Source organism: Tiliqua scincoides, chromosome 1, assembly GCF_035046505.1.
Source record: "Tiliqua scincoides isolate rTilSci1 chromosome 1, rTilSci1.hap2, whole genome shotgun sequence".
Lineage (NCBI taxonomy): Eukaryota > Metazoa > Chordata > Lepidosauria > Squamata > Scincidae > Tiliqua > Tiliqua scincoides.
The window spans coordinates 48619607-48647315 of record NC_089821.1 but is presented as its reverse complement, the minus strand read 5'-3'; the positions used below and the strand labels follow the sequence as shown (position 1 = coordinate 48647315).

The 27709-nt window shown below is 45.8% G+C and overlaps 2 protein-coding genes across 3 annotated transcripts in view; one reads left to right on the top strand and one right to left on the bottom strand.

The window, feature by feature from the left end:
* Positions 1-3657, bottom strand: part of DENND2B (DENN domain containing 2B) — a 190128-nt gene extending 186471 nt beyond the window's left edge. The window contains exon 1 of the mRNA XM_066639857.1: positions 3608-3657. The gene's annotated coding sequence lies outside the window, so the exon portion shown is untranslated. The remainder of the gene's footprint in view (positions 1-3607) is intronic.
* Positions 3658-16054: 12397 nt separating this feature from the next.
* On the top strand, positions 16055-27055 carry AKIP1 (A-kinase interacting protein 1). 2 transcript variants are annotated; one of them, XM_066611323.1, is made up of 7 exons: positions 16055-16177; positions 18494-18643; positions 21888-21971; positions 23584-23697; positions 23913-24030; positions 25303-25380; positions 26950-27055. In XM_066611323.1, exons 2-7 carry the CDS (start codon positions 18506-18508, stop codon positions 26961-26963), a joined length of 546 nt encoding a protein of 181 aa, XP_066467420.1. In that variant the 5' UTR covers positions 16055-16177; positions 18494-18505; the 3' UTR covers positions 26964-27055. The 2 variants fall into 2 exon arrangements, with proteins under 2 accessions (XP_066467420.1, XP_066467419.1); XM_066611322.1 differs by having other exon boundaries at positions 18474-18643.
* Positions 27056-27709: the final 654 nt, after the last annotated feature.

The window sequence follows — 27709 nt, the reverse complement described above, 5'->3', positions numbered from 1 at the left end:
CTTATTTGTCTGCAGTCAACAATATGCTATTTCTTCTGGAACACCAGGTCTTATACAAAAGTTAGGGTCAGGAAAAGGCAATGACCAATCACAATGAGGAGGGATATAGCAGATAACGGATTAAAGTACAGTCTTTCCTCTTCCTTCTTCCCTCTTTATAAGTACTTTTGCTATACTTATCCATACTGCACATATTAAAATATCCATACTCTTTATCCATACCAAGATTTTCAATATAAGGTCCAGGAATAGTATTGGGGGGACGGTCAATGTCTCCCCTGGAGGCAATGTCTATCTCCCATTTGTACCCAATGTATACACCTCCCTTTTGCTTTGAGCTAAAGAGAAGGGAACAGAAAGTTTCTCATAATACTGACTTTCATTGGCTGAAGGGACACTGTGAGTTTGGTATTGTCCATAAAGTAATGCCCAAGTGCAGAGGCTGGCTGTTAGATGAGGTTTCCTTCCACACATTGCTGGCATTGGCACACCCACTAAGCTTAATCTGAACCTGTTTACATACAAGGACAATGCTGATTGATCAGAATGAAACAGAGTTAATAAATTGAAGAGGTGTTTACTAGATGGAAATCTTATTTGGAATTAAAGTGGATTACAGGACAGATGCTGATTTTGTCATCCAGGTAGACTGAAATCAATGCGCCATATTTAGTAGTTACTCAGTGTTGATCCTCTTAGCATGTTTTAAATCCATGCTTAGTCATATAAGCAGAGCGGTTTCTGCAAGGTAAAAATAAACATTTCCCCCATTGCCTGATATGTTTTAAATTATTGCTTGACACATTTGTCTACATGTGAGTATGGTGCTGGGTGCATGCCAGGTGAACATAACCCAGAGCAGTTACATGGCATTTTTTGCTTGGGATGATAGAGAGGAAGCATCCTGTCCCGTATGTCTTTCAGGGAAAAGCCAAACCATGGTTTTGCAGAGCAACTCCCCCGCTTGCTGCAAGGCAAAGTTTCCACTGGGCTAGTACCATTCCACCTAGCAAGTCTGACTACCCTAAATTGTTATTGCAGAATGTGTTTGTTGTCATTGTCTAAGAAGAAAGGTCAATGTGCATGGAGGGGGTGTTCATTCTGAACTCCACCAAATGGAAAAGATACAATGAAGCCCTCCATAGAGCTACAGCAAGGGCATCTATGCATTGCATTCTTCCAATGTTGTTACTGTCATTACATCCAAGATATGCTTGGGTACAGAGAAAGATCTAAAAGGCAATTTAAGAGATAGGACAGGATCAGCAGTAGCAGAATCTGTAACAGTTTTCTGGATTTTTGAAATTTGGTTGCTACTTAGCTTAAGGGAGACAAGTTCTTAGTTACAGGCCAGACTCAAGTCAGGACATGATTTCCGCACCCCTACCAAATGAACTATTGAAGAAAATTTCTCAGCTCAGCCGAGGCTATCATGGGATTAGAGATTTTTTCCTCCATTCAGTTCTAGATGGTTGATCCCAAGAGAGACCCCAGACACTCAGCCCAATTCTAACTAACTTTCCAGCACTGATGCAGCTATGCCAATGGGATACATGCTGCATCCTACAAGGGAGGGAGGGAGCAGTCACACAAGGTCCCTTCAAGATAAGGGAACATTTGTTCCCTTGCCTTGGGGCAGCATTGTGGCTGCATAGACACCTGAAAGTTGGCTAGGATTGGGCTGATAGCATGTTCCATTCTATGCAAACTTACTGAAAAGTATATTTCAATGAATTCAATGGAGCTTACTTCCAAGTTAAGCATGCACAGGACTACAGCCTTACAATATAATCTTATGCAGGTCTACTCAAAAGTAAGTGGAACTTAGGGCACAAGCCTATACATGTCTACTCAGAAGTAAGTCATATTGTGTTCAATGGGACTTACTCCCAGGAAAGTGTGTATAGGATTGCATACTTCCTCCCAGATAAACATGTATAGGTTTGCAGCCTTTGTAAACCAGCAAAGTTCACAAAATGGGGAGAAAAGATGCCTTCTGTTAACAGTTCTCTCATCCATCTCTCTATGAAGTTGAAATATTGTGGTTTGGGTTCTCAAGCAGAGAAGTGTATCCATCATATATATGCTGTATGATGACTTTTAAAGCCCTATATGGCATACAACCAGGAAACCTCAGGGCCTGCCTTCCTCCATACATTCCTGTGTGTCCCCTGCAGTCATTGGAGAGGGCACTTCTCAGGATACCTTGCCATCTGAAGCCAGGGGATGGCGGCAAGGTGTAGGGCCTTCTCAGTTAGGGCACCACGCCTCTGGAACCAGCTGCCAGAAAATCTGAGAACAGCTTCCACAGTACATGGCTTCCAGCAGAGTTTGAAGACCCATCTGTTTTGCCTGGCCTTTGGGGAGAGAAGTACTCCTTAGTGACCCCTTAATTTTTAAAACTTTTATGCTGCTATTCTTTTAAATAAATAAGTTATAATAAATAAATATTGTGTCATGTTTATCAGTCCTGAAGCAAACTCCTAGTACAAAAGCCATCTAACTTCATCAAGCATCAGCAGTATTATATGCTATATAGCAGTGTTTCTCAAACGGTGGGTCGTGAGCCCATTTCAGGTGGGTCCCCATTCATTTCAATATGTTATTTTTTAATATATTAGACTTGATGCTCCCACAGTATGTGACTGCAATTGGGGAAATGTTACAGACCTGTATTTTTAACAAGCTACTATGCATATTCTTTTAACAATGATAGTCAATGGCACTTGCACCTGGGTCTGTATGGGTAGGATTGCAGCCTCAGATTGTTAAAAATTTCCTTGCTTGATGATGTCACTTCCAGTTATGACATCACTTCCGGTGGGTCCTGACAGATTCTTATTCTAAAAAGTGGGTCCTGGTGCTCAAAGAGTGAGAACCACTGCTATATAAGAACCGCATTTCCATGTATCCAAGTGTGCGGTCATCCTAGTACTCTCAATGCCTCCTAAATTATTTGGGGGGGGGGGAGAGATGTTGATTTGCAATTTGCTTCTAAAATGATTGTGTTTCTGGCTGTTGGAAAAGGTCATTGTCATCTCAGGCTCAGCAACTCCAGACGTGATTCAACAACAGCCAATGTCCAGATACCAACCATATTTCTGGACGGAGGGCGAGCCAAATCCCAAGAATGGGACTAGACTAAAAAAGAAACAAGAAAGAAAACCCCAAATGCTGCTGGCCTCCCCAGGCACAGTAGAGAAGAGCCGGCACAGCAGCCGCGAGGACGGTGCACAGGCGCCCCCTACCCACCCACCGGGGGCGGTGCAAGGCGAGCGAAGGGACAGACCCCACACCACTTCCAGCCCATCTCCAGAGTTGCAGCAAAGCGGAGAGAGGGGGGATCGGTCCCAGAGGGGCGCCTTTCTGGCCCCGGAGGAGGGTGCCCAGAGGCCCAGCCTCACCCATCGCCCTGGGCACACGCGGTCAGGGCGTCCCGCTCCCCTCTGCCCCCGGGAGCGCCCCATTGTTCCGCAGGGCGGTCCATTGCAAGCCTTCCTGCCCCTCTGGTCGGCGGAGGGGCCGATCTCCCCGGGAGCCCCCCTCCGGCTGCCCCCTCCGCTCCAAGGAGCCCCGGCAGCGACCAGGCGCGCGGCTCGCCCCTTACCTCGGCGCGGAGAGGCGACAGATGTGCATTCCAGCTGCTGCTCCGGGCGCCTCCAGCTCTGCGCTCGGCCAGCCAGATGTGGCTCTCTGGTCCTTCCCCCCCGCTCTCTCTCTTTCCCAGGGAACGAGGCGGAGGGGGAGACGGGGGCAGGAAGTGGAGACGGCGAGCTCAGGACCAGTGCGGGAGATTAATGGGAACCAGGAGCCCGGCTGCCAATAAAGAGCCCCGCGACCTGGGGCTGCTGCGGCAGGCTGCGTGGCTGCCTCCCCCACCACCCTCCACAGCCTAGGGCAGGCTGGACAAAGGGGACAGGCGTAGACATTGCCCCCCCCACATCTCATAGCCCAAGGAAACGAGGGGCCTCCTAGCCAGTGGCGTAGCTAGAGGGGGGCAAAGCACTAAGTTTTGCAGGGAGCCTGCCCGCGGCGCGCAAGGGGCCCCTCCCCTTCGGAGCCATTCCAGGCGGGGGGAGCGAAACGAAGGCGAATGCCTCCTCTTCGCATTTTTTACAGCGAATGCCTCCGTTTTGCTCCCCCCGCCTGGAACGGCTCCAAAGGGGAGGGGTTCCTTGCACGCCGCGGGCAGGCTCCTTGCAAAACGTAGTGCTTTGCCTCCCCTCGAGCTACGCCACTGATCCTAGCCGTGCTCGATCGCAGGATCACACTGAACTGAGCGCAGGGCGGAGGGGGGACGACACCTCGTGTCAGTGTCATTTCCAAGTGGATCTCACTCTAGGATCGAAGCAACACTTGGGAGGCAAACTTGCCATCCTCGTGTTGCTTGAACAGGATCAAGAGGGGGCAACAAGCTCTCCTTCTCCTTCCCCTCCCCCCTCTCTTGCAAAGGCTCTCACTGGTGAAGAAGACCATGTGGTTCCAATTACTTGAAAAGTGGATCTCTTCTGGTGCATGAAAACTGTGAAGGCTTTGGGGGGGGGGGGAGGAAACGGAGGCGGGAAGCTTTGAGCATGTCTATCCCATAGTCTGCAAGTGGGAAATGCAGGTTTCGAGTCTCCAGCAGCTCCTATGTACACCATGCGCATGTCCCGGTCTGGTTCACACGAGCCTGTGCCCACACACACCAGTTTCATCAAGTATTTAAGCTGCTTCGTATCCTCAAGACATACATAAGCCCAAGGACCTCCTGGTCATGCTCCGGGATAACCAAAAGATGGGGCAGAAGAACATAAAGCAGAGAGGTGAGGCAAGACCTTTCCATATCTCCACAGTCCAAATGGTTAGGCACCCATTGGCTTTTTAAGAGTGAGATGGATGTTGTCAGAGATCAGATGGGTTGAGCACTGGGCAACGGCCATCAAAAGAAACTGCCCAGCTGGGTGAACCTTCTGATGCTCCCCAATACTGGAGGCAGTGTTGATCAAATGACTTGTATGACCACTTGTGCCTGGTGCCCCCATCTGCAAATAGCAGCCAAATCCTAACCAATTTTCCAGTGCCGGTGCAGCTGTGCCACTGGGGTGTGCACTGCATCCTGTGGTGGGGAAGCAGTCACAGAGGTCCCCTCAAGTTATGGGTGCATTTGTTCCCTTACCTTGGGCAGCTGCACGGATGCTGGAAACTTGGATAGGATTGGGCCCTAAATTAAAAACAAATCCATAATCTGTTAATCAAATGACAACACGAACCTCAGGCAGAGGAGAGAGAGGACACAGAAAGACGAGATTTCAGAAAGATTTCTTGCAGCCAAAATTGCAAGGTTGGTTCTCAATTACAATTCTATCTGTTGTGCTACTGATTACTGAGTGAGGTGGCAAAATCGCCCCTATTGTAATCTACCATGGTTCTGTGCTCTCCTTTCTGTTTTTCCCCTCAGAAAATTGGTGTTGGGCCAGAAATCTTAGAGTGTCCACCTTGCTGGTCATTGTCTACCTCTCATGCTGGTCATTTTCTGGCTCTCCACAACCAGTCCTTTCTCTCTCCCCCCCCCCCATATTAATGAGGAAATTGCCCCATTGCACTCATCTACCACAGATCCTTTGCTAATTTCTACTTAAATCTGACTAATTCATCATACCAGAGCCTGGATGTTTCACATATATCCTGCATATCTTCCAACATTTGATAGCTGAAAATAGACACACCCTTGCCTATTTAAATCCCGCATCAGTCCCACATCCCACATGACTGCCTGAGCACTCCCTCCCCTGCCTCCCATTACACATTGATGAATGCTTTCCATACATCTGTATTTGTTTAGTCTGCAGTAGCCTGTCCTGCAGCAACTTCTGAAGCAAGTGAAGGGACAGGAGCGGTTTCCTTTTTTAACATTTAAGAACATGGGCAGCCCAATCCTAAATTCCGGGACCACTGCAAGGAACAGTGGTGCAGAAATGTGTCAAAATGTACCTATTGTTGAGCTCTGTTGCTGCCAATGGGTCTCCTTGGATCTGCACTCACTATTCAGCAGGCACAGATGGGGAGGTCCATGTTGGGTGGGGTGGCATTGGATTTGGTTGGCAGACTCTACCGCTGCCTGCCTCCTTCCTGGGCCTGATCCTTCCCCCAGCCTGCCCTCCCCCCACCCTGTTCTGCCCTCCCCCACCTTCCCCCACACTGAAAAGTCTCTCCTCTGGCCAGTGGGGCAACTTACCACCAGCTCCTTCAGTGTCATGTCATCCTGGCATTGCCTCTCTGCCAGCACAGCATCTTTACTGCCAGTGGCGACATACTTGATAGCACCTTTTTCGACAACTGTTGCCAATGCTGCCCCAGCTTATGATTGGGCTCTTAGGGCCCAATTCTATCCAACTTTCCAAGGCTAATGCAGTCCTAGAGCAGGTCTCTGTTACTGCTCCCCCCACCACATGATGCGGAGCAGGATGCAGTTTAGCAACATTTATTGTTTGGACAGATAGTCATGTGGGGGTGAGTGGCTGGGAAGGAAAGCTTGTACACTTTTTTTGCATAAGTATGTCCACTAACTTTTTTTAAGCATCTCCAAAAATCTCCCCAGAAGGCAAAGCAAGGACAGTGCTTTATCAGAGAGAAGTCACAGAACATAGGAACCAGCCTTGGTAAGCAGGAACAATGGAGCATGTGAACCTGCCTCAAGAGGCACAGCATATCAAATTCACTGGACAGTGACATCCATGGGTGCATAGATGTAACTGAACAAATTCAGTATACTTTGGGGAGGGATGTTGTAAATTACTCCCTACCTACAATACCAGAATGAAAATTTTTTTACATTTGGGAAACTTGTAGAAATTGGTAGTGGGATACATTCTAAGTAAACATAACAAGAGACATGGGGCAGCCACCAAGCCAGTCTCCCTGGCAACATCTAGTAAAAGAAATGCATGCTGCAATGTCTTAGCATTCAGCATCTCCCCCCCCCCCCCACTGGTTCATTGACTCCCACTCCCAGGGTACAGAAAACACTGAACATGATGGAGTCACACTGCATGCTTCTTTTAATAGATGTTACCTGAGAAATGTGAGTCAGCACCAAGCATGTATGCCTATTTAACCCATTTTTGCTCGGTCCACAGGTGTACACATTTGGTCCCTGTTGCATATATGCAACATTGGGCAGAAAAATTGATGTGCAAGTAGGCCCAAGGTACAAAGATAGAAAATTATATGCAACCGGAATACTGATCTAGCTGCCTACTTTGTGTCAGATGCCAAAAGATGATCATCAAAATGATGAAATGCACAGGTGCTTCCAGAAACATGCCAAATTGTAACTTCTTGTGGTAACTTCCTTATGATACAAGGTACAGATTTGGAACCATAACCTACCATGGCCCCAATCTACAAGCTTTATAGACAGCAGCACACTGGATGGCTGATAGAAAAAAAATGGAGCACATGCATAGGACTTAGAAAAAAAGCATTCGTTTATACCCATGCTAGGGGATAACTATCACTCATAAGCAAAAATCAGAATACTGGTGTGTACTATTTAAAGATGAGGATCTGCTCTCCAATCCCTGTTGTTTTGTGATTAGGTCATTAAGCAGACATTCAGCCCAATCTAGTGCCTTTGTTGTGTAAACAGACACTCCCTGCCAGAAACTAGCTGGTGCTCTATCCTGGAGAAAAATTGCCTCTTCTTTGCATTAAGAGCCTCTTTCAGCCCAGACCTATGCATATCTACTTAGAAGTAGGTTCCATTGTGTTCAATGGGACTTGCTCTCAGGTCAGTGTGCTTAGGATTACAGCCTTTCTTCTGCAAATGGACACTTTGCTGCAGGTTATGGGAAACCTGACTGCCTCTTTAAGAGCCTCTTTGCTGTGCTTTGACCACCGTCATACTTGCAGTCCATGATTAAGCAGAAGGTTGATAAGTGGCGCATGCCTGTATTTACCAGTATAGATACCTTGATTTCATCATCTAAATACACATTAACACCTTCTTTCCACAAGTGATAGCAATATTTTACCAAGCACATAATAAAAAGTGTAGCAGACATTTTGTTTCTAACCTCCAATTTCCTTGGATTCCCGTATCACCAACTAGCTAGAAGTGATCTAAGCACTTCACAGAATTAGGGCCCTGTTGGCCCTCTCCACCCTCCCCCAGGCAAGACAGGAAATGATTGTTTATTACAGAACAAATCTCTTCCAAACAGCTGGCTGCTGCTCTAAAGAAGCAACTGGGGTACACTCACTGATAATAAAATGTAAACAGAAAGTAGGTCATATTCCATGCTTACTAGAAAGATTGTAATTGATTCTGTCCAAAACCCCAGGGAGGCTTGATTTGCCTGTTGTAGCTTCAGTTCATCAGGGGGGAAAATATAATGATTTAAGATATCTAAAGCATTCCCTGTCTTCTCTTTTCCAACAATAATCTAGCATTGCTTCCACTACAAAAGAGTAGCAATTTAATTCACTGACAAGGTGGCCACAAAGTTCCTAAGCATGTTAGTTATTGATGGTGGGCTGCAATAGAGGCTTGCAAGCATCCTCACATCTGGCCAAGCCACTGTCAGGAAATTCATTAACACATCCAAGCATCCAGAGAAAAATTAAAAGAAATAATTAACAGAAGACACAATCCATGCATTGGGACTTGGTGACAAATGCCATCATCCTGGCGCTGAGAAGGATCTCAGAATAAAATTAAGGATATGGCTCCTGCACTTTAAAGGGTTAAACCTGGCATAATCAGAGATCACTTCAGGGTCAATAATCAGGAGATCCTACCAGGAGAATTAGGAAGCTACAGCTGAAAATGGTACAGGGGTCCTGGGAGGATGAAGAGAGAGCCAAGAAACAATGTAAAGAAAGGTTGTAGCAGAAGGTTGGAAGGAGTAGTGTTACCTGTTGCTCAGGCATGATGGCTGCTCAAGGACAAATCCTCACAGATGTGGCGCTATTTGAACAACTTCATCAGAGAACACCGTCCCCTGTAGATCATGCCTATTGACTGCCCTTCACACTGGGCAACTTTTCATGACCAAGTAATTGCTTTCAGTAGGGTGTGGTGTAGCACCTGAGGGCCAAAACTGCAAAGCAGGACTTCCCCAGCTCCGATCTCACTAGGTGGCCTTGCACACACCACTCCCACAGCCTCAGCTGCCATTTGGGGATGATAATGCTCAATTAAATTGCAGTGTTGTAAGCATTACATCAGGATAGTGCATGCGAAGAACTTAGCATGCTCAAGAAATGCTATGTGCATGCCAAGCACAGTATTAGTTTTCTTCAGTACTAATGATGGTCATGCATGTTAGTTGAATGCTTCCTTGAAATATGAAGTGGACAGGTGCTAAGAATGTGAGGAGGAAAACCATGATCTCCAGGACCAGGAATGAACTCAACTTGCCTGAGTAGCAGTGCATGTGAAAAAGATTCAGGCATTTCTGTGGACAATAGGCAGCAGCAAAGAAAGTGAATGCAATTCTCTGTTCTGTCAACAGGACAGAATGTATAGCCCAATCCTAATTAAATTCCCCTGTAGCAATGCAGTGGCATCAGTGCAGGCTTCACTGTATCTTGCAGGGGAGCTTTGGCTGCTCGAGGTCTCATCAGGGGTAGGGGGACATTTGTCTCCTTGCCTGGGGCAAGCCTCAGCAGCTGCAACAGGTCATTTGGACCCACACCATGTTTATCCATGTCATTGGATCATGCCTAGGAACAGAGATAAAATATGGTGATCTGCCCACCCTGCCCCATCACTGTTCTCTGCCTGCCCGTCTCCACCTTCCCCGCCTCTGCTCCATCAGGCATCCATGCAAGCACTGGCACCAGCAGCATGGTTCTGGCCTTCCCACTGGTGCAAGCAGGTTTACCGTAATTCCATTGTAAAGCATTTTACAGTGCTTTTCCAATAGCACAGGGGTCTCCAAACTTTTTCGCCAGAGGGCCACATCAAATATGTGGCACGGTGTAGAGGGCCAAAAAAAAAAATTTAAATATAAAATGTATATAAATAAATTAGAGCTGGAACTAAGATGAGTGAATAAATGAATGAATTGTGAATTCATTCATTCAACCTCTCTGGCCCTTAGAACACCCTCCAGATGCAACCAGAGCACAGCTCCAGTCATGTTCGGCCAAGTGGGTCAGAGGCTTTCAGGGGACAAGAAGCTGGTCGCGGACCGGATAGAGGCTCGCAGTGGGCCGCATCTGGCCCCTGGGCCGGGGTTTGGAGACCCCTGCAATAGCAGAAAGGCCTAGTGCGCTGGCAGAGTGCATACTCCACCAGCATGCCACTTAGATAGGATTGAGGACTGAGAGAACTAATGGTACTGTTGTATTCTGCCTTAGTGAGACCCCCACCTGGAATATTGTGTCCAGTTCTGGGCACCACTGTTTAGGAAGAATACTGACAAACTAGAGCGAGTCCAGATGAGGTTGACTGATGGTGAGGAGGTTGGAGATCTGTGAAAACTGGTTGAAAGAGTTGGGCATGCTTAGTTTGGAGAAGAAACAGTTAAGAGGGAACATGATAACTATCTAGAAATATTTGGGGGAATGTCATGAAGAAAAGTGAGTGGATTTGTTTGGGCTGCTCTGGAGGGCAGGACTAGGACAAATAGGGTTAATTTATAGCAAGAGAGATTTCAATTAAATTGTTAGGAAAAACTTCATGATGGCACAAACTGGCAGTAGAACAGAAGGTGGTAGACTCTCCATTGCTGGAGGTCTTTAGGCTGGTCGTCTATTGAAGATGTTGTAGCTGTGTTCAGCAGGGGACTGAACTGGGAAGGGAAACTGGTGGTCCCTTTCAACTCTGATTTTTCCTGTTGTTATCAGATGTACATACACTTAGCATTATGTCTCAATAAACATACTGGGACTCACTTCTGAGTAAACACATACTGAATCATCTTGCATATTTTCAAACTGTGCCAACTGGTGCTGTTTGAAAAAATCCCTGGGATGAGGTTGTGGTGGCCAAGGAATCTGGGCAATTGCTTTGGAAGCCAAAGAAACAGTTATAGTAGTGCTTACTCTCTTTTTCTGTAGTTATTAGGATGTTGAGTTGCTGCTGAGTGAGGCACTAGGTACACAATCCAGCATACTGAAAATCTCAGAGATCTTAAAATATCTAAGCAAACCTGTTTTGAAGTTTCTTCATTTAAGGGAGGTCTGAGATGCCTAAATCAACAGGTGGCACTTAATGGATCTAGCCCAGTGGTTCTTAAACTTTTTAGTACTGGGACCCACTTTTCAGAATGATAGTCTGTTGGAACCCACCAGAAGTGATGTCATTAACTTGAAAGTGCTGTCGTGGGCAGATGTGATTTCATCAAGCAGGAACATTTTTAACACTCTCTGTTTCACAAAATCAAATCTAATCAATTAAGTAAATACTGTAAGTAAATTAAAAATATGTATATGTTTAAAAACTTATTTAAAATAAAGAAAAACCCTGTCAAGCATTTGGTGATCTGCTTAAAAAAATCCCCAAACATCCCAAAGACTGCATTCCAATCCACACTTACCCAGGAGTAAGCCCCATTGACTATCATTGTTAAAAGCATATACATATTAGTCTGTTAAAAGTACAGATCTGTAACATTTCCCCAAATGCAGTCACATACAATGTCTACCAAAAATAAGATACACATAGAAATGAATTTCAGTCACACACCTGAAATTGGCTCACAACCCACCTAGTGGGTTCTGACCCACAGTTTGAAAAACACTGAGCTAGATGTTATCACTTGCTATTTGCTATAGATTGAACCATTGTTATAGGGCCTTTTCAAAAGTTGGAAGCCTGCTTGGGTACTTTACATAGTTTTTTTGTCCAGGCTATAGGAAACATAAATTATGCACAATTAGCAAGATTGTGCAAATATGTATACAGTTTGCAGAACTGAATTGTGGAATTTAGGTCATCTTTAGTGGAATTTGGTTATCTTGTCAGAACTTTGATTTCTTTAAAGGACAGATGGAAAAGTGAAAGCTCTGCTTATAAATCATACAACTTTATTCTCTCAGTTCAAAACTTGGTATGCAAAAAGAAACAAACAAGCTGCAGTGAGCTTTGCTTGAGTGCGGTGACGTAACAGACCTTGACAATTACTTTAATTGTTCTGAGTAGCTATAATTTCCTGATAAATGTCTTGACAACCCAGTGAGCAACCTAGTATGTGCATGTCAAAGTTGCCTCCTGTGCACAATTGGAACTTGCCTACATCAGCACATAACAGAAGCCACCAGGCAAAGAAGTTTCTCGGTGCATTCTTGCATTACACAGTTAGTATTTCAATAAACTCATCACAGAATTGCTGACAGTGTGGATTGTTGCGCCCGGATGCAAATCTTTGCAAGATGAGGCAGAAGTGTTCTGAATGGTCATAAGAGCCTGTTTGGCTGAAGAAGACTGTACTTGCAGAAGAGCACGTTCTCAGGTGGAAGTCTCTGATGTCGTGAACAAGCCACAGATTGCATGGGATCTGCTTATAGCAACCCCTGCATCTTTTGAGAATATTAGCAGAACTGAGTCTCCCAGTAAGACGGCATAATTATAAGCAGCATTAAGGGCTTAATTTATATCTCTGCAAACACACACAAATGACCAAAGTGGGTATGTTAATAGCCCTCTTACAATTCCAACACAGAGCAAACCTGTTTGCCTCTTACAATTGCCTCTTACAATTCCAATGCACCAGAGCAAACTGTGAAGGGTGATCATGGTCCAAGTGTTATTGTAGCCAGCATTTAGATGCCACCCCAAATTGGGTGCTTGAGGAGGCTGCCCATAAAAGCAAAATACAATACCAAAAACTTAAAACAGAAGGGAAAAACAATACCAGAGATAATAGAAGGAATCAGAGAGCAGGGAGGCCAAATACCTGCCTTAGCAAAGATGACTAACGGAGATAATCAGAACTTTGCCAATAGCATATTATAATTTTTTTCTATTAGCATGATTCATTCAATTACACCTCTATTTCAATAACATCACTCCATACATATGCCACACATCACCTGCAAGCCTGCTCTCACATGCAGAGCTCTCTTACTAGACTGGAGTAGAGGCGCTTCATGGCACATGTATCAATGTATGGAATTGTGATTCGCTTTCTGTGCACCAATTCCAAAGTTCACCTGCTGCTAATTTCACACAGCCTTCAACAACCCTTGACAGGACTTGTCTGGACAAAATACTTAGGGGCATGTAGCCTTTTAGAGGACATCTGAACTTCTGGGAAAGAAAGTCTAACACTACCATTGCCAATTGGTCAGAGAAAAATAACTTGACATTCTTTTGCCCCCTTAAGCAGCATGATGTACAGAAATCAGAAGGAAAAAGTTCCACTCACATGGGGCTAAACAGTATCATCTGCTAAGGGCGCAATCCTAACCCACTTTCCAGCATCGTCATAAGGGCAATGCAGCACCGAGGTAAGGGAACAAGCATTCACTTACTTTGGGGAGGCCTCTGTGAGTGCCACCCAACTGCAGGATGCACCACACGCACCATTGGCACACCTATGCCAGTGCTGGAAAGTTGGTTAGGATTTGGGCCTAATGGCTGCAAATACAATCTTTGCGAGAGAGGACACTAGAGGTTGTTGGCAACCTTCAGTCTCGAGAGACTATGGTATCACGCTCTGAAAGGTGGTTTTGGAACATCGTCTAGTGTGGCTGAAAAGGTCAATTCGGGAGTGACAATCCCTTCCACAACGGGAGCAAGTGCAGTCTGTCCCTGGCACCTTCCAAAGCTGGCAACTCTACCTAGAGCCCATTTGAAATACTTGCTGTGTTCCAGGTTTGTCTTGAAGAGATTCAGCTTACAGATTTAGAGTCTTAGCACTCAATTCTATCCAACTTTCCAGCACTGATGCAGCCATGACAACAGGGTGTGCACTGCATTCTGCAGTGAAGGGGAGGCAGTCACATAGGCCTCCTCAAGGTAGGGAACTTTTGTTCCCTTACCTTGGAGCTGTATTACAGCTGCATTGACACTGGAAAGTTGGATAGGATTGGGCCCTTAGACATAGAATCAGTTCTCATTATCCGCTGGGGTTATGTTGGAAAACCTAGTGGATACCAAATTAGCAGATATTGAATCACTGAGCCTATGGGGAAAATGGAATTAGGTTCCAGAGGACCTCTTCAGCATACACTCTATGAACTTAATGAACCTTTATCTTAACTTGTTGTCTATGGGGCTCTATGATAGCAAGAGCTCATCAGCATCTCAAACATCTGATGTTTCTTCTACCATGCTGGATATCTCTTGATGCATTGAAGGCTGTGGTAATGGTGGCTGGCTATCCCTCAATTTCTCCATGCTGGCTATCCCTAGTTGTTGGGTTGCTGGCCCAACAATGATGCCTCAGAGTTCAGAAGGGGGGGGGGCTGCTTCACCTGTCCTCTTCCTTCACCTGTCTCTTTGCTCCTTCCCTGGGCTTGCCCCAGCCCCAGAGCAACCCTCAGGTAGCCTTCCAGAGATATCTCATCATTTGGCCTCTCATCATCACTAAGGTTGTGAAGGTTCAGCTGGAGTTCCCAAGATGGTGGGGCAAGTCTGGAAATGGACACAAATGTGTCTCCATGGGCCAATATCAATACTTAGTGAGCATGTGTAGAATTGCAGCAGCTGTTGACACTTCGTCCAGAAGAAGGACTTGATGAGATAGCACTGGGATGCACTTGAGGAATACAGCCTTGGAATACAAGCCTATTAATTTTGCTTGGTTTTTGTCCAATGAAACAATAAAATGTTTCTATTTATTGCTTGAGCTGCATTGCTACATTCCAACTTTTCCCTAGCTTTCTCTGGAGATCAGCCAAGCTCCCACGATATGGAGAGCGTCAGCATCTCCAGAAAAAAAGAAAACCCACTAGTTAAATAAAGTATGACAGCAAGCAGAGAATTACAAGTGCATTTTTTTGTCCATCTGCGCCCACCTTCCTGTGGCCTGGACATATGGGTTCAAGGTCTCAAACTTAAACAAAGAGTGGCGGGATCCTGCATACCAGTGTTCTTCAACCTTGGGACCCCAATGGGGTCACGTAGCCTCCATTGTGGGGTTGCAGCAATTTACAGGAAAGAAAAGGGTTAAAGACCACTGGACTAGAGCACTATTAGGTAAATGGAGAGGCATCTGGTGTCTTCAGGTATCAGGAGATTGCGTCCCAGTTGTACTCTGTTTTTTTCACAGTTGTGCTAAATTCTTGTGCTTAGTCATGCTCAGGTTCTTCACAGTTGTGCTAAATAGCAGTTGTGCTAAAATAGCTTTCACTAGTGCCAGGCTTCATGGTAACTTTTTCTGCTCTCTCCAGTAAGAATATTTCACTACAGTGAACAGTGCCAGGAGGGCATTACAGGGGCAGTGAGTGAGTAGTGATGGAGATGGGGGTGGGCAGATAGTGTCCTGAGAGGGGGGTAGGATCAATGGTGGGTCCCTAGTCTCATACTTTATGTATGTATGTATGTAGTGGCTCAAAAAAGGTTGTACATACTATTTACTGCTGCATACAGTATGTTTACTTAAATTAACTGGATTTACTCCCAAGTAAGTGTGTGCAGAATTACAGCCTCATAGCCCAATCCTATCCACACTTTCCTGGGAGTAAGCCCCATTGACTCTAATGGGACTTACTTCTGAGTAGACATGCATAGGATTGTGCTCTCAGAGCCCAAGAAGTAAGTCCCATAATAGTCAATACGGTTTACTCTGAAGTAAGTGTGTACAGGATTGCAGCCTCACTGTGGACCTAGAAGCAAGTCCAACAGACTTAAACGGGGCTTACTCCCAAGCAAGCAGCCATAAGCTGGCACCCGTGCTTACTCGCATTGACTGGGAGAAATACCCCCCTCCCCACCCCAGGAAGCGTGCACCCTCTGCAGCTTTTAGACCACCTTCCGAAAGTGCACGCACGCCCATTGTGACGTCACAATAGCTGCCTGTTCCGCGCAGAGGTCCTCAGGAAACTAGTTGTAGCTGCACCCGGGCTTGGCGGGTGACGTCAGCGGCTGCTCCTTTGGTCGTTGGCACGTGCAAGGAAGCGAGAGCTGCTGGCTGGGCTCTTGCCGATGGCGCGTAGAGGCAAGGCGGCCTTGGAGAGCGGGAGGGCGCGCCTCTCTTCCATCCTTTCTCCGCTCCGGTTGAGTGCTCTGCTGTAGCCGTCGGTGAGCTCGCTAGGCTGCCAGCAGGGGGAGCCTTTGGAGTGTGGCTGGTGCAAGGCTCCGGTCACGCGGGAAAAAGTTTGCTTCGTGGTCTGTGATGGGGGACTGAGCCAGCCTGCTGCGGGGCTCCGGGACTCTGCGGTGCCTCTTATTGGCTTGGCGTTGTGTGATCGTTGGCCTGAGACCTCATCATCAGCAGGGACGTGCGGTGGGTGGGGAGGCAGAGCCTCCCCACTGGAGTTCTTTGGAAAGCGCTGCCACTGTGTGAGGCATCTAAGTACCCACAGCCCAAACACTCTGCCCCTCCCTCCCCCCTCCCCACGTGGTTGAGTGTGCTTGGCTGCCTCACATGGCGGTGGCACTGCTTTTTGGAGGACTACAATAGGGAGGTTCTGCCTCCCCACCCACTGCATGTCCCTGCTGATGATCAGATCTCAGGCCAACGTGGACGCCTCACATGGCAGTGGTGCTGCTTTTCGAAGGGCTATGGTCGGGAGGGCTCCCTACCCACCACATGTCCCTGATCATCATCACTCTGCCTCTGAGTTCTTGCTTTCAGGCATTGGGTCCATGATTTCCAGCTGGAGATGCAGGGATGAAGAGGGTTGAGGGGCAAGAAAGAGAGCCATAGTCACATCTGCTTCTCAGCTTCTCCTGGAGGGTTGAACATTTGGTTTCTCTTTTAAAACCAATGAGGACTGGCAACGTTCTTTTAAAAATGGAGACTGTGTAGCATGTTCAGTGACTTGAATGTAGAATCCAAAATAGCTGGTCTCTGTCAAGATCCTGTTGTTAGAAGGCCATGATCTGCTTTGACAGGTCCTGCTTATATTTGCAGATATGAGATTTCATTCTGATGAAAGGTTATTACTGATTGACTTTCTGAGATCATGGATGCATCCTTAGATGCTTAAGCTACAACTTGGAAAGCATGTTCTCACATCAATCCAGAGATCTATTGCAGGGATGGGCAAACTTTCAACTTTAGGAATTCTGGACCTTTATCAATTGTGTAGAAGAAGAAATTTCAGCAGGTAGAGCTTGTCATCTCACAGATGACAGGCTGTACCTGTTTAAATTCTCTCTCCTACACAATTGTTAAAGGTCCAGAATTCCTAAAGTTGAAAGTTTGAACACCCCTGATCTGTTGGCATGATCTCCATGGCATAGATGCTCTATAACTCTTGAGCTTTAGTATTACTTTGGTACACTTTTCTCCAGGAAGGTATTAAGGTTTCAGAAGATCTAAAATTGGCAACAGAACCTGCTAATCCTGGAGATTAGGTGTGTTAAGAGATATCCAGGCAAGAGTTTTCTAAGAATGCTTCCTCTGCAAGGAAGAGCTGGACATGGTGAATGACATAGAGCTACTTCCTGGCCTCTTTTCTACTTTCTGGTCTCTTTATAATATCTACTATGATACAAGGTATAATGCATCAGCATCATCAACCTCTGTGTGCCCCCCCCCCCCACAACAAGGGTGGAAGAGACTCTCAATAAGACCAGGAAGTCACTATGTCCTTCATCATGCCCAGCTCCTCCTTGAAGGGGTGGAAGTTTGCCCCTTGAAGGGGTGAACCCAGGTCTGTCTGATCCATGCCCTGTACTCTTCCTGCTATACCGCACTGGCCCTTGGACCAAGCATGTGTGGTGCAGTGGATTTGTACAAATGTTTACAGGTATGAAGCTACCAGGAATTTCATGAGGACTTGTGGGGATTCCTTCTGGAGTCTCTTTTCAGTGTCAGACTCATCCCTGCAAAATGTATGTGTGTGTGTTAAAGAATATCCCTGAGCTTCCACCTAGTGGCTTTTCACTGAATATCTCTCTGCACCCCTCCCTCCTATGATTAAAGAGCTTCCAGGGCTTCAGGGTGTACAGTACTGATAATACAACCCTGCATGTCTCTTAGAATGTGGAAAGTGCCCAGATGCAAGTGTATGAGCCAAATTTTAAACTTAGAATCGCTAGAAAGATGGATAGACAATGTAGTTCTCTCTACTATCTTGTCATCCCCTTCCTCTATGTCAGCAATTTTCAACCTTTTTAATCTCAAGGCGCACTGACAAGGCACTAAAATTGTCAAGGCACACCATCAGGTTTTTGTCACTTGACAAGGCACACCATGCTGCCCGTGGGGGACTCACATTCCCATTGGCCCTACTAATAAATGACCTTCTCCCAAATTCCTGTGGCACACCTGTGGACCACTCACAGCACACCAGTGTGCCATGGCACACTGGTTGAAAATGGCTGCTCTATGTATCTTCTAGTGCTCATAACTCAAACTGACTTTCAGGTTTTGGACTTTGCATTCAGTGACAAGGAGGAATGGAGTCCCGCACTATAAGCGTGAACCATCATCTCATGCAACGCACAGCAACACTGGCCCGAGAAGTTCTGGAGCGGGCAAAAACCCGGAAACTGAACTGGCCGCTGCCTAGTAGATTCCAAAGCAAGACATTTCGGGTAAGGATTTTAACAAAGAAGTCCTAACTTTTGTTATTGGAATAGACTGCAGTAGTAGGAAAGAATTTCATACCTTATAACAAATAGTGATGGAGGATTCGTGATTTAAAAGTCCTTCTCAAGGAGCTGGGGGAGCTTTTCTGTAGGTGGAAGTTTAATGGCTGCTTACCTGTGCCACCATTGCTTAAAACAACTAGTGTAATGCTTGCAACCAAGCAAAAAGCTTGGTATCTGTAGCCTTCAGTCACACAGTGAGGCCAATGTTACTAGAAGTCTCCCTACTTTGCTTGACATTGACAAAGATATGGAAACAAGATAACAACTGGTTTGACGTGTGGTAGAGACCTTCAGCTCTCGGTGTGGTTGCAATCTTTACGCAGCCTGTGTTAAGTTCCCTCCAACTGGTAAGGCACTCTCTATTTCTACTGTGTGTCTTGTAGGATTGCTATGACTGAGCTGGGAAACTGTCTCAGTTCAAGGCTCTCTAAATAGAATTGTCACGGTAGATATTTTCATTTTTCTAAAGGTCTGTCCCACATATAGGTATGCACAAGATTCTCATGTACCATCTGCCTCTTTTTCCACCTGCTACCTTTCTGCCCACACTTTTTCCTAAATCAGCAGTTATTTGTCATCCTTTAGCTAAAAATGGTGCTGTGCAGAAGTGGCCCCAGCAGGTCTGCCACCTGAATTGGTGCAGATTTGCTGCCCCTGCCAGTTTATACCCCCCCTCCTTTAAAAAGAGAAAACCCAGAACTTCTGCATGCCCTGTCACTGCTGTTGCTATCTTCTTCTTCTTGTCTGCCCCACTGATTAGGGATGCAACTCTCTTAGCAACTCCCAGAATGCTCTGCCCAATCTGTCTGTTTAAACAGGGCTTTTGGGAAGAGATGGCTGTGGATGAAGGGCCTCAAGGCAGTGGCGTACTGACGGTATTTGACACCTAGAGCAGGCCACTCAAAACAGAGGGTGACCTGACGTCTGCTCTGAGATCCCCTGGTGGAAGCCAGGTCTACCTTTCACTATGAGTGTCCAGTAGACCTGGCCTCCTCCTCTGGGTAATCTCGAGGTACAGGCCACTCAAAGCAAAGGGTAGACCTGGTCTCCAACTTGCAATTTCCAAAGGAGGCTAGGTCTGCTGCCTGCTTAGTGGCACATTTGATGCCCCAGGGATATTTGATACCCCATGGTAGATTATCCCCCCCTGCCCTTGGTATGGAGCTACCTCAAGATAAGGCTAAGGAGGCCTCCTTAGCTTTCTTGTGGGTGGGGCAGGCAAGAAAGAAGAAGGCACACCCAAACAATCCTGATTGCTACTGCTTCTTGCAGCTCAGCACCATCACGACTGCCTACAGAAGCAGCACTGGAAAAAGATTTGGGGCTGCCACTACCCTGATCCTCCTCTTGCTCTCTCTCAGTGCATGAGAAGATCTGACAGGTACTTGAACTAGCTGGGTGGGTGACAGCAGGCACATGGGCTGCAGGGCTCTCCTCTTCATTTTGTTACTTTCCTCCAGTCATCCTAATGGCTGGGCTGGCCCTAGTGCTGTCAGTAAGAAAGAAAATTCCAAATAAAAATTTCACTTAAAAAAAACACATATTTGACCCTTGTAGTGTACATGAAACTGATATCTTCTCTGCAGCAACAGTGGTTAATTTGAAAACGTTTGGAAATAATTCTCTTTATGTAACAAATTCTTAGTGGAATGTTTGGGATGATGGAAACAAAACTAAAAAGCACGTAATCTTGCTCAGGAGAACCTGAGTGTGTGTTGAGGGGTTCGCACCTTAATGTGGAATGTATTGTTTCTCTGCCCAACTGAAAATCTTGGCTCTTCTCTAAGATCACATAATCCTGTACATTCCTCCCTAGAAATAAATCCCTCTGAACTCAGTAATTTCTGCAATCTACAGGGCTGAGCTGTAAACGATTGACTATCATCACTGTCAGTTGAAATGTCGCTGTCTTTTTTTTGCTCTGGCACAGCTAGGAATGGTCAGGAACTAGCATGCACGAATAGACATTTATGAAACCATCTTGCTTAGTGTAACTGACTCAACCTGGATGGTCATCTTGAGGTATCTACTTTTGGCCGAGTCACTCAAGGAAGGGTTGGTTATGCTCAGTTTATATACTGGAATTGGAAAAGGGATATAATCTTGGGGCTAGAAGCATTGTGGCACCTTCTTGAAACCAACTAGTGTCATGTGGCATAAGGTTGGGTTAACAACGGCTTTCTATCAGAGCAATGAAGGCATCTTGCCAACTGGGCAAAGGGGAGAACAACTACCCCATTCACCTTAGTGGCTTAGCCACTTTTCCAGTAGCTGTCTGCTGGTGTTCATTTGTATATTTTTTAGATTATGAGCCCATTTGCAACAGGGAGCTATCTGTGTTTTCTCTAACTGCCTTGTGAACTTTTTGTTAGAGTGATGCGGGGGCCCCATATCCATGGTTTCACTTAACCGTGGATGTGAGGGGTCCTGCACCCTGCCCCATACAGAGTCTCTTCTGAGCCCTGCAAGAGGCCTCGTGCATCTGCCTACAGCCTCTGCAGGGCTCAGACTTGCTGTTTAAGTCACTTCCAGGTTTTTTTCTGGGTAAAACTGAATGTTTTTATGCCTTTAAAAGGCATTAGGAGGTTGGAGAAGCCCCAGGGGCCCTCCTAAAGCACTTTTAAAGTATTAAAAACATCACTTCCAGTTTTACAGAAAAACCAGAAATGACTTTTTGCCTGAATAGCCATTCTGAGCTCAACGGAGCCGACAGGTGGATGTGTATAGCCTCTGCAGAGTTCAGAGGAGCCTCCGAGGCAAGAGGAGCACTACTCTACTCCACTTGCCTTCAGAGGGCAGGGGGTGTACCCAGTATCAGTGGATTCAGGTATCCACGAGAGGTTTCGGAACGGAACCCCCACGGATACCAGAACACACCTGTAAATAAATAGTTTTAATAATAATAATAAACTTGTTTTTTGCAATTGTTCGCAAAGCACTTGAAAAGTGAACTCTTGTTAAGAAGTCTTTCTGCGGGGAGGAATGAAGTTGGGGAGAGAGATAGTACAATAGCTTAACTATTTGGAAAATGACTTATCCACAACACTCCTTATTCCATTTTTTTGATTGGCTAGCAGCTGATGGTGATATACAAAGAAGCTTCTCTACAGCAAGATAATTTGTATCCTATTTGTACAATGCTTATTTTTTCCATAGTGGTTCAGAACATTTTGTTTCTTGACAACAGGAAGTGGGTCAAGAAGATGCTTGTTTGGAGGCTGCCTTTGCTTCAGTTGCTGAACACATGGGCCGTATCTCAGAAGAATGTGAGGTAAACTTTTTGTTCATGGTGCTCTGGTATTTCTTAAGTTACAATTAAGTCATAGCAGTGAGTACCCAAACATAAATGAACTCCTGTTGCTCCCACTGCAGAATTATGTGGTACGGTAATTAAGAAAAAATTGTACCCTAATAAAAGTTGGGTTGTGTGAGCATTCTGTAGAACACATTTTCTTCCTGCTGAATGTGGAGACGGAGGATAAGAAGTTAAGCCAACCACTGAAGTCTTGTTTCAGCAATTTCATCAGACCTTGTGCTCTCAAGACGACATTCAGACATAGAATTGATATATCTAAGCTTATCTTTGTCTGTTTGAAAGTCTCACAATGCTGTCTTTTGTACCCAGTACCAGTTTCTCACAAGCTTTGCTATTCCCATGTAGCTGTAAGTGCTGCTTCTAAAGGCAACAATTGATGTGAACCAGTATGAATAAAGGCAAGTATCAAGCTGCCGTTTATCAGGGATGACACCTTGCACCCTGCACGTAATATCATGGAGCATAATGTAAAAGAAGCAGTGCTAGTGAACTGATTGTACTTAACACAGCGGATGTAACTGTTGGGCAGGCAGTTTTTTCACATTTCCTCTCTGGAAACAGCAGGTGGCAACAGAGACTCTTCCAGGGATGTTGGTGTGGAGTGAATTGCTCACCATAGGATAAACACCACTTTTCCCAAAAGAATGGCAGAGATTTAAACCGAAAGGAGAGCCAAGGTGGTTTGTAAGCCTATGTCTTATTAAGAAATGTCCTCTCTTGAAAGCTGGTATATGACTGAACTACAAATCAGGACTTATCTGGTTGGAACATCACCTTCACCATGAACTTACTAGATGGCCTTAGGGAAACCACTCTCTCTTAACTCCAGCAGGTTAAATGCAACATGGGGAGAAAAATGCTTGCCTTACAGCAGTGATTTTCAACCTTTCTCATCTCATGGCACACTGGCAAGGCACTAAAATGATCAAGGCACACCATCAGTTTTTTTTTCACAATTGACAATGCACACTGTGCTGTTAATGGGGGGGCTCACCCCAATGGCCCTATTAATAAATGTCCCTCTCCCAAATTCCCACGGCACACCTGGGGACCATTTGCAGCACTTCAGTGTGCCACGGCACAGTGGTTGAAAATGGCTGCATTACAGGGTTACTATAATTAAGATGCTGCACATAAAACACCGTTAATACTTAAACCAATGGTTCCCAATCTTTAGGAGACCACAGACCACTTAGGCAAAAATTGTAATAATCGTGGACCACATCCAACTGGGTAAGCAGTCTTGAAAGTGATTGGTGCACAGATGCAGCACAGTGACACCATGCCATGGAGTGATGGCCGCACAAGGTGTCATGCCTCTTCAAGATGTCTCTGACCTCTGATCAGAAGCACTTAAAATTACTGAAAGCTGATTTGTATGTGAGAGAGAGACTGACCGAGATACCTAGTGGACTATTCTCAGGTTCTTGCGGACCACCTGTGGTCCATGGACGACAGGCTTGGAACCACTGATTTAAATGCTACACAAGTACCAAATATCTATTCTTATTGAAGCCTGCCTGTATTTTTTGGCTTAGTAATTCTTTCTTCTTTAACACCCCTCCAGAACTATTATTGCTGCGTGCCTCCATTTCAGTTCAAAGAGTATGAGGTTGCACATATTTTCAGATACCACAGCAGGCAAGCATCTGAAAACCTTTTAAAAGCATTTAGAGATGAGGTAAGTTGTCATTTTAAAATGGTGACCTCCCTTCTAGTCTCAGTACCCTACTTCGTTCGTAGAAATGTCATGAACATGTAGAACTGTCTAGAGATGCGCTCTTAGCTGGTCAGGTTCTTGCTACTGTGCTGGATGCTTATTGTATGTTGGTTTGAGTTAAGCTGAATAGGATCACCTCAAGTTCTGAGATTCCAAAATCCTATCTATTTCTCCAGGAAAGTAAAGCCTCTCCAGTCGTGGAACAACCTAGAGGTACTGAGAGAGAAATATTAACATTACTTCCAGCTGATTCAGCAGAATTACTTCCCACTCAGACATCCAATCAGAAGGCAGGTATTAGGATTTACTTAACATATGATGGAATGTGTATGCTCTAGAGCAGTGTTTCTTAAACTGTAGATCGGGACCCACTAGGTAAGTTTCAGGTGAGTCCCCATTCATTTCAGTATTTTATTTTTAATATATTAGACTTGATGCTACCATGGTATGTGACTGCATTTGGGGAAATGTTGCAGATCTGTACTTTTAACAGGCTACTATGTATATGCTTTTAACAATAGTAGTAACTGGGACTTAATCCTGGGTAAGTGTGGGTAGGATTGCAGCCTAAGATTATTAAAAATCTTCCTGCTTGATGTCACTTCCCATCATGACATCATTTCTGGTGGATCCTGGCAGATTCTCATTCTAAAAAGTGGGTCCCAGTGCTAAAGGTTTGAGAACCACTGCTCTAAAGATTTTCTGCACCTATTGAAGATAAAATGCACACATGTACCTTTTTACTAGGGATCCTCTGCACATGTGCTGATGGGGGGGTAGGAGTTGGAGGTTGGCATCATGGCGCAGCTATCAAAAGTCTGCTGCCAATCCTTGAGCTGTATGATAATACAGGGGGGTTGGACAAGGGGGGCTCCATTTGTACGTGGCAGTAGGGAGAGGAGGTAGTTAACAGTGCAACTCTTGACGGAGAGCATCGCTGTATAATTGCCTAGCTGTTCTCCCATCCCACCTGTCAAGATAAAACTCACCAGGAATCTTAGGAAGGGCCCCTCACAGAGCAGTTTGGCAAGAACCCTTGCAAATAGGGAGCCAGTCCTATTTGCTGAACTGTGCCGAGAGAGATGTGTAGACTTATGAAGTGTCTTGCAAAGGCTGTTTAGGGTGCAGTCCTACACTGCGCTGGAACAGGCATGCCAAGAGGCTTGCGCGGTATCCAGTGCAGGATAGGGGCCCAAGGTGGCTCAGCCAGAGGCAAGGGGAAACTTTTCCCCTTGCCTCTGGGTAAGGCACCCTTGCCCCTATGGGTCTCTTTGGACTTGTACCACCTCTGAGGAAGCTGTTGCAGAGGCTTGTGTCAGCCTCTGCAGGCCAGTGCACATCCATGTGCTGTCCTGGCTTTCTCCCAAGGAGGTGCAAATGTGCATTACAGCACATTTGTGACCCTCCTGGGCTGGCGCAAGGGACTTGCAGCGGCCCAAGGGCACCTCTGGATTGCACCCTTAATTGGGTATGCATCTTTACATTCATGAGGCTCTGTTACTTCACAGAGACCCCCCAATTACTAAGTCCTTTTAACATGAGCTCCATCTCTCTCTCTTTCTTCAGACTCAGGGTTCACCTGTCCAGGCTGGTTTAAGAGGTTCCTGCCCGGCATGTCGAGCATCTCGCCACAGTCTGGTTCAGGTGAGTAGACCAGCCGAGGGCTCCCCTTTGCTGTGGGTGCCCCACAGCTGCTGTCCCTTGGTGGGTCCTGCAAATGTAATCATTGCACCTGGCCCCAGCGCCACAGGCTGTTTCATGCAGTTTCTGGGGTTCCGTAGGGTCCATGTTCTTAGGCTGCCTGGTCTGGTGCTGGCCCTGAGGTGGGGGACTTGGCCCAGACCTTTCCATGTTTCCAGGGTCAGCCCTACTGATTCCTGGAGATGTCTCTGCCCCCTCAGAACAAGGGACAGACTTGCTAGGGCTAGGGCTGTTTGCCTTGGTGCTCTGGCCATCACAGTCATGGCCATCCTCTGGCTGCTTCTTCAGGCTTCCTGGCCCCTTTAAGGCAAGGGAATGTCAAGGTTGCTGTTCCCGTACTATTCACCAGGTGGTTGGAAAGCATTGCCTACACACCTCCGCTCCATCTGGCCACCTGGCCCTATTTAAGGCCTGGTGCTGATTCTTGGGGGCCCACCTGTTCCAGCCATCTTCCTGTTTCTGGCTCTTGCAAGAGCAAGGGCTGGTACAGGCTTGTCAGTTCAGTTGCAGCCACACCAGGTGCATGTTCTTTTCAGTGCAGTGTGGAGGCTTCAGCTGCAAAATGGCCTCAGCCTTGTCTTTTGTGGGAACGGGACCCCTTTCCCACCTCCCGACATCAGGGCAGGTAGCTCTGCCACCTAGGACAAACCTGCAGCAGGGCAGCATCTAAGATGTTCAGGACCCAGTCCTATCCAACTTCCCAGTGCCAATGCAGCCATGCCAGTGGGGTGAGCACTGCATCCTGTGGTGGGAGAGCAATCGTGGTGACATCCTCAAGGTAAGGGAATATTTGATGCTGCCACAATGCAGCCCCAAGGTAAGGGAACAAATATTCCTTTACCTTGAGGAGGCCTCTGTGACTGCTCTCCCACCATTGGCATGGCTGCATTGGCACTGAGAAGTTGTATATGATTGGGCTGTAAGTTACATTTCATATTTGTAGACACCCTAAGTAGATTTTTTCAGCTATTAAACAAATTTTGAAAACCAATCTTTGAATGCTTGATGTTGAGGGTGTTGATGCAGAACACTTTCTAAAGAAAAGCACCAGGGTTAGCAAAATACTTAAATTATAGTGTGGAATTGCCTGGTAATAAGGATCAAGAGTCCTTTCAGAAATTAGGGTCTCCAATTGGACAGGTCTAGAAAGAGAAGTTTTGTACTCCATAGTCAAAACATGAAGATGTGGCATTTTTAAAACTGCTTTTGCACCCTACCTTACTTAGTCCAAATTCTTATGACTTGCAAAACCTGAGTGGCGTAACTGCTCAGTTCTGTCATCTAAAACATTCTTTTCTAGAAGCAAGTCCTACTGAAATCTGTCAGACTTGCTTGAAGGCACTCAAGGTGCTTTGCCTTGTCAGCACACTGTAAGTAGAAGTCCCTTGTTGGTGTGTGTGACTTTTTAAAACTGCATCTTTGTGTTCGTGTGAATTTCTCTTAAAACAAACACAGTTTCTGCTTGCACATGGAAGTGGAGGACCAACAAATGTGTGTGTGTTTTGTATGCAGGACATCTTCATTGAAGTTTCCCCAGGGACCTATTCTGTGTCGGCGTCTTCATATGACGATAGAATCAGACAAACGCATCTGGTAAAAGTTCAACCAGGAGAAAGTGTAAACTTGACTTTTGACTTATGAGTGTTCCCCCCCTTAATTAAGGTAACAATTTTTTTATATATCTTCATATGTTAAAATGACATTTGGGTGGAGAAACTATGCAGCTAGAGCACTTTATGTGGATTCGTCCTCTAAATATATGAAACTGTTGTAGTCTGTAATGCTGTTCAAATCTGCCTTAACTTGAATCATGTGATAAATTATCATTCTATGCAGTCTCTTGTAAGCAATAAATTAAAAGTGCAATTTTTAAAAGTTGTGTGTCTCATTTTGCTTTGGCAAAGGATCTGTTAATGTTGCAGTAAAGGCTGAATGAAACAGATGAGGGTTTTTAATAATCTTGATATAGAACATTAGGCACAGTAAAATGGCCATTTCTGATTTGTACCAGAATGACCCCAAACCACGTAATAGGTCAGTAGCACACCTTGCTGCCCAGTAATATTGGGATATAAGGTCTGGGGACACTACATCCTTCCCCTTGCTAAGGTTATGTGACTTGGAGCACAATTCTGAACCCCTGTTGGTTCCTTGCACCAGCCCAGGAGTGTCACAAATGTGCCACCTGAGCCAATACCAGCCCAACTATATGTGGATCAGGAACTTTAACACTATCCTCTACTGTGTTTGGTTCAGATCTCTTCCCCTCCAT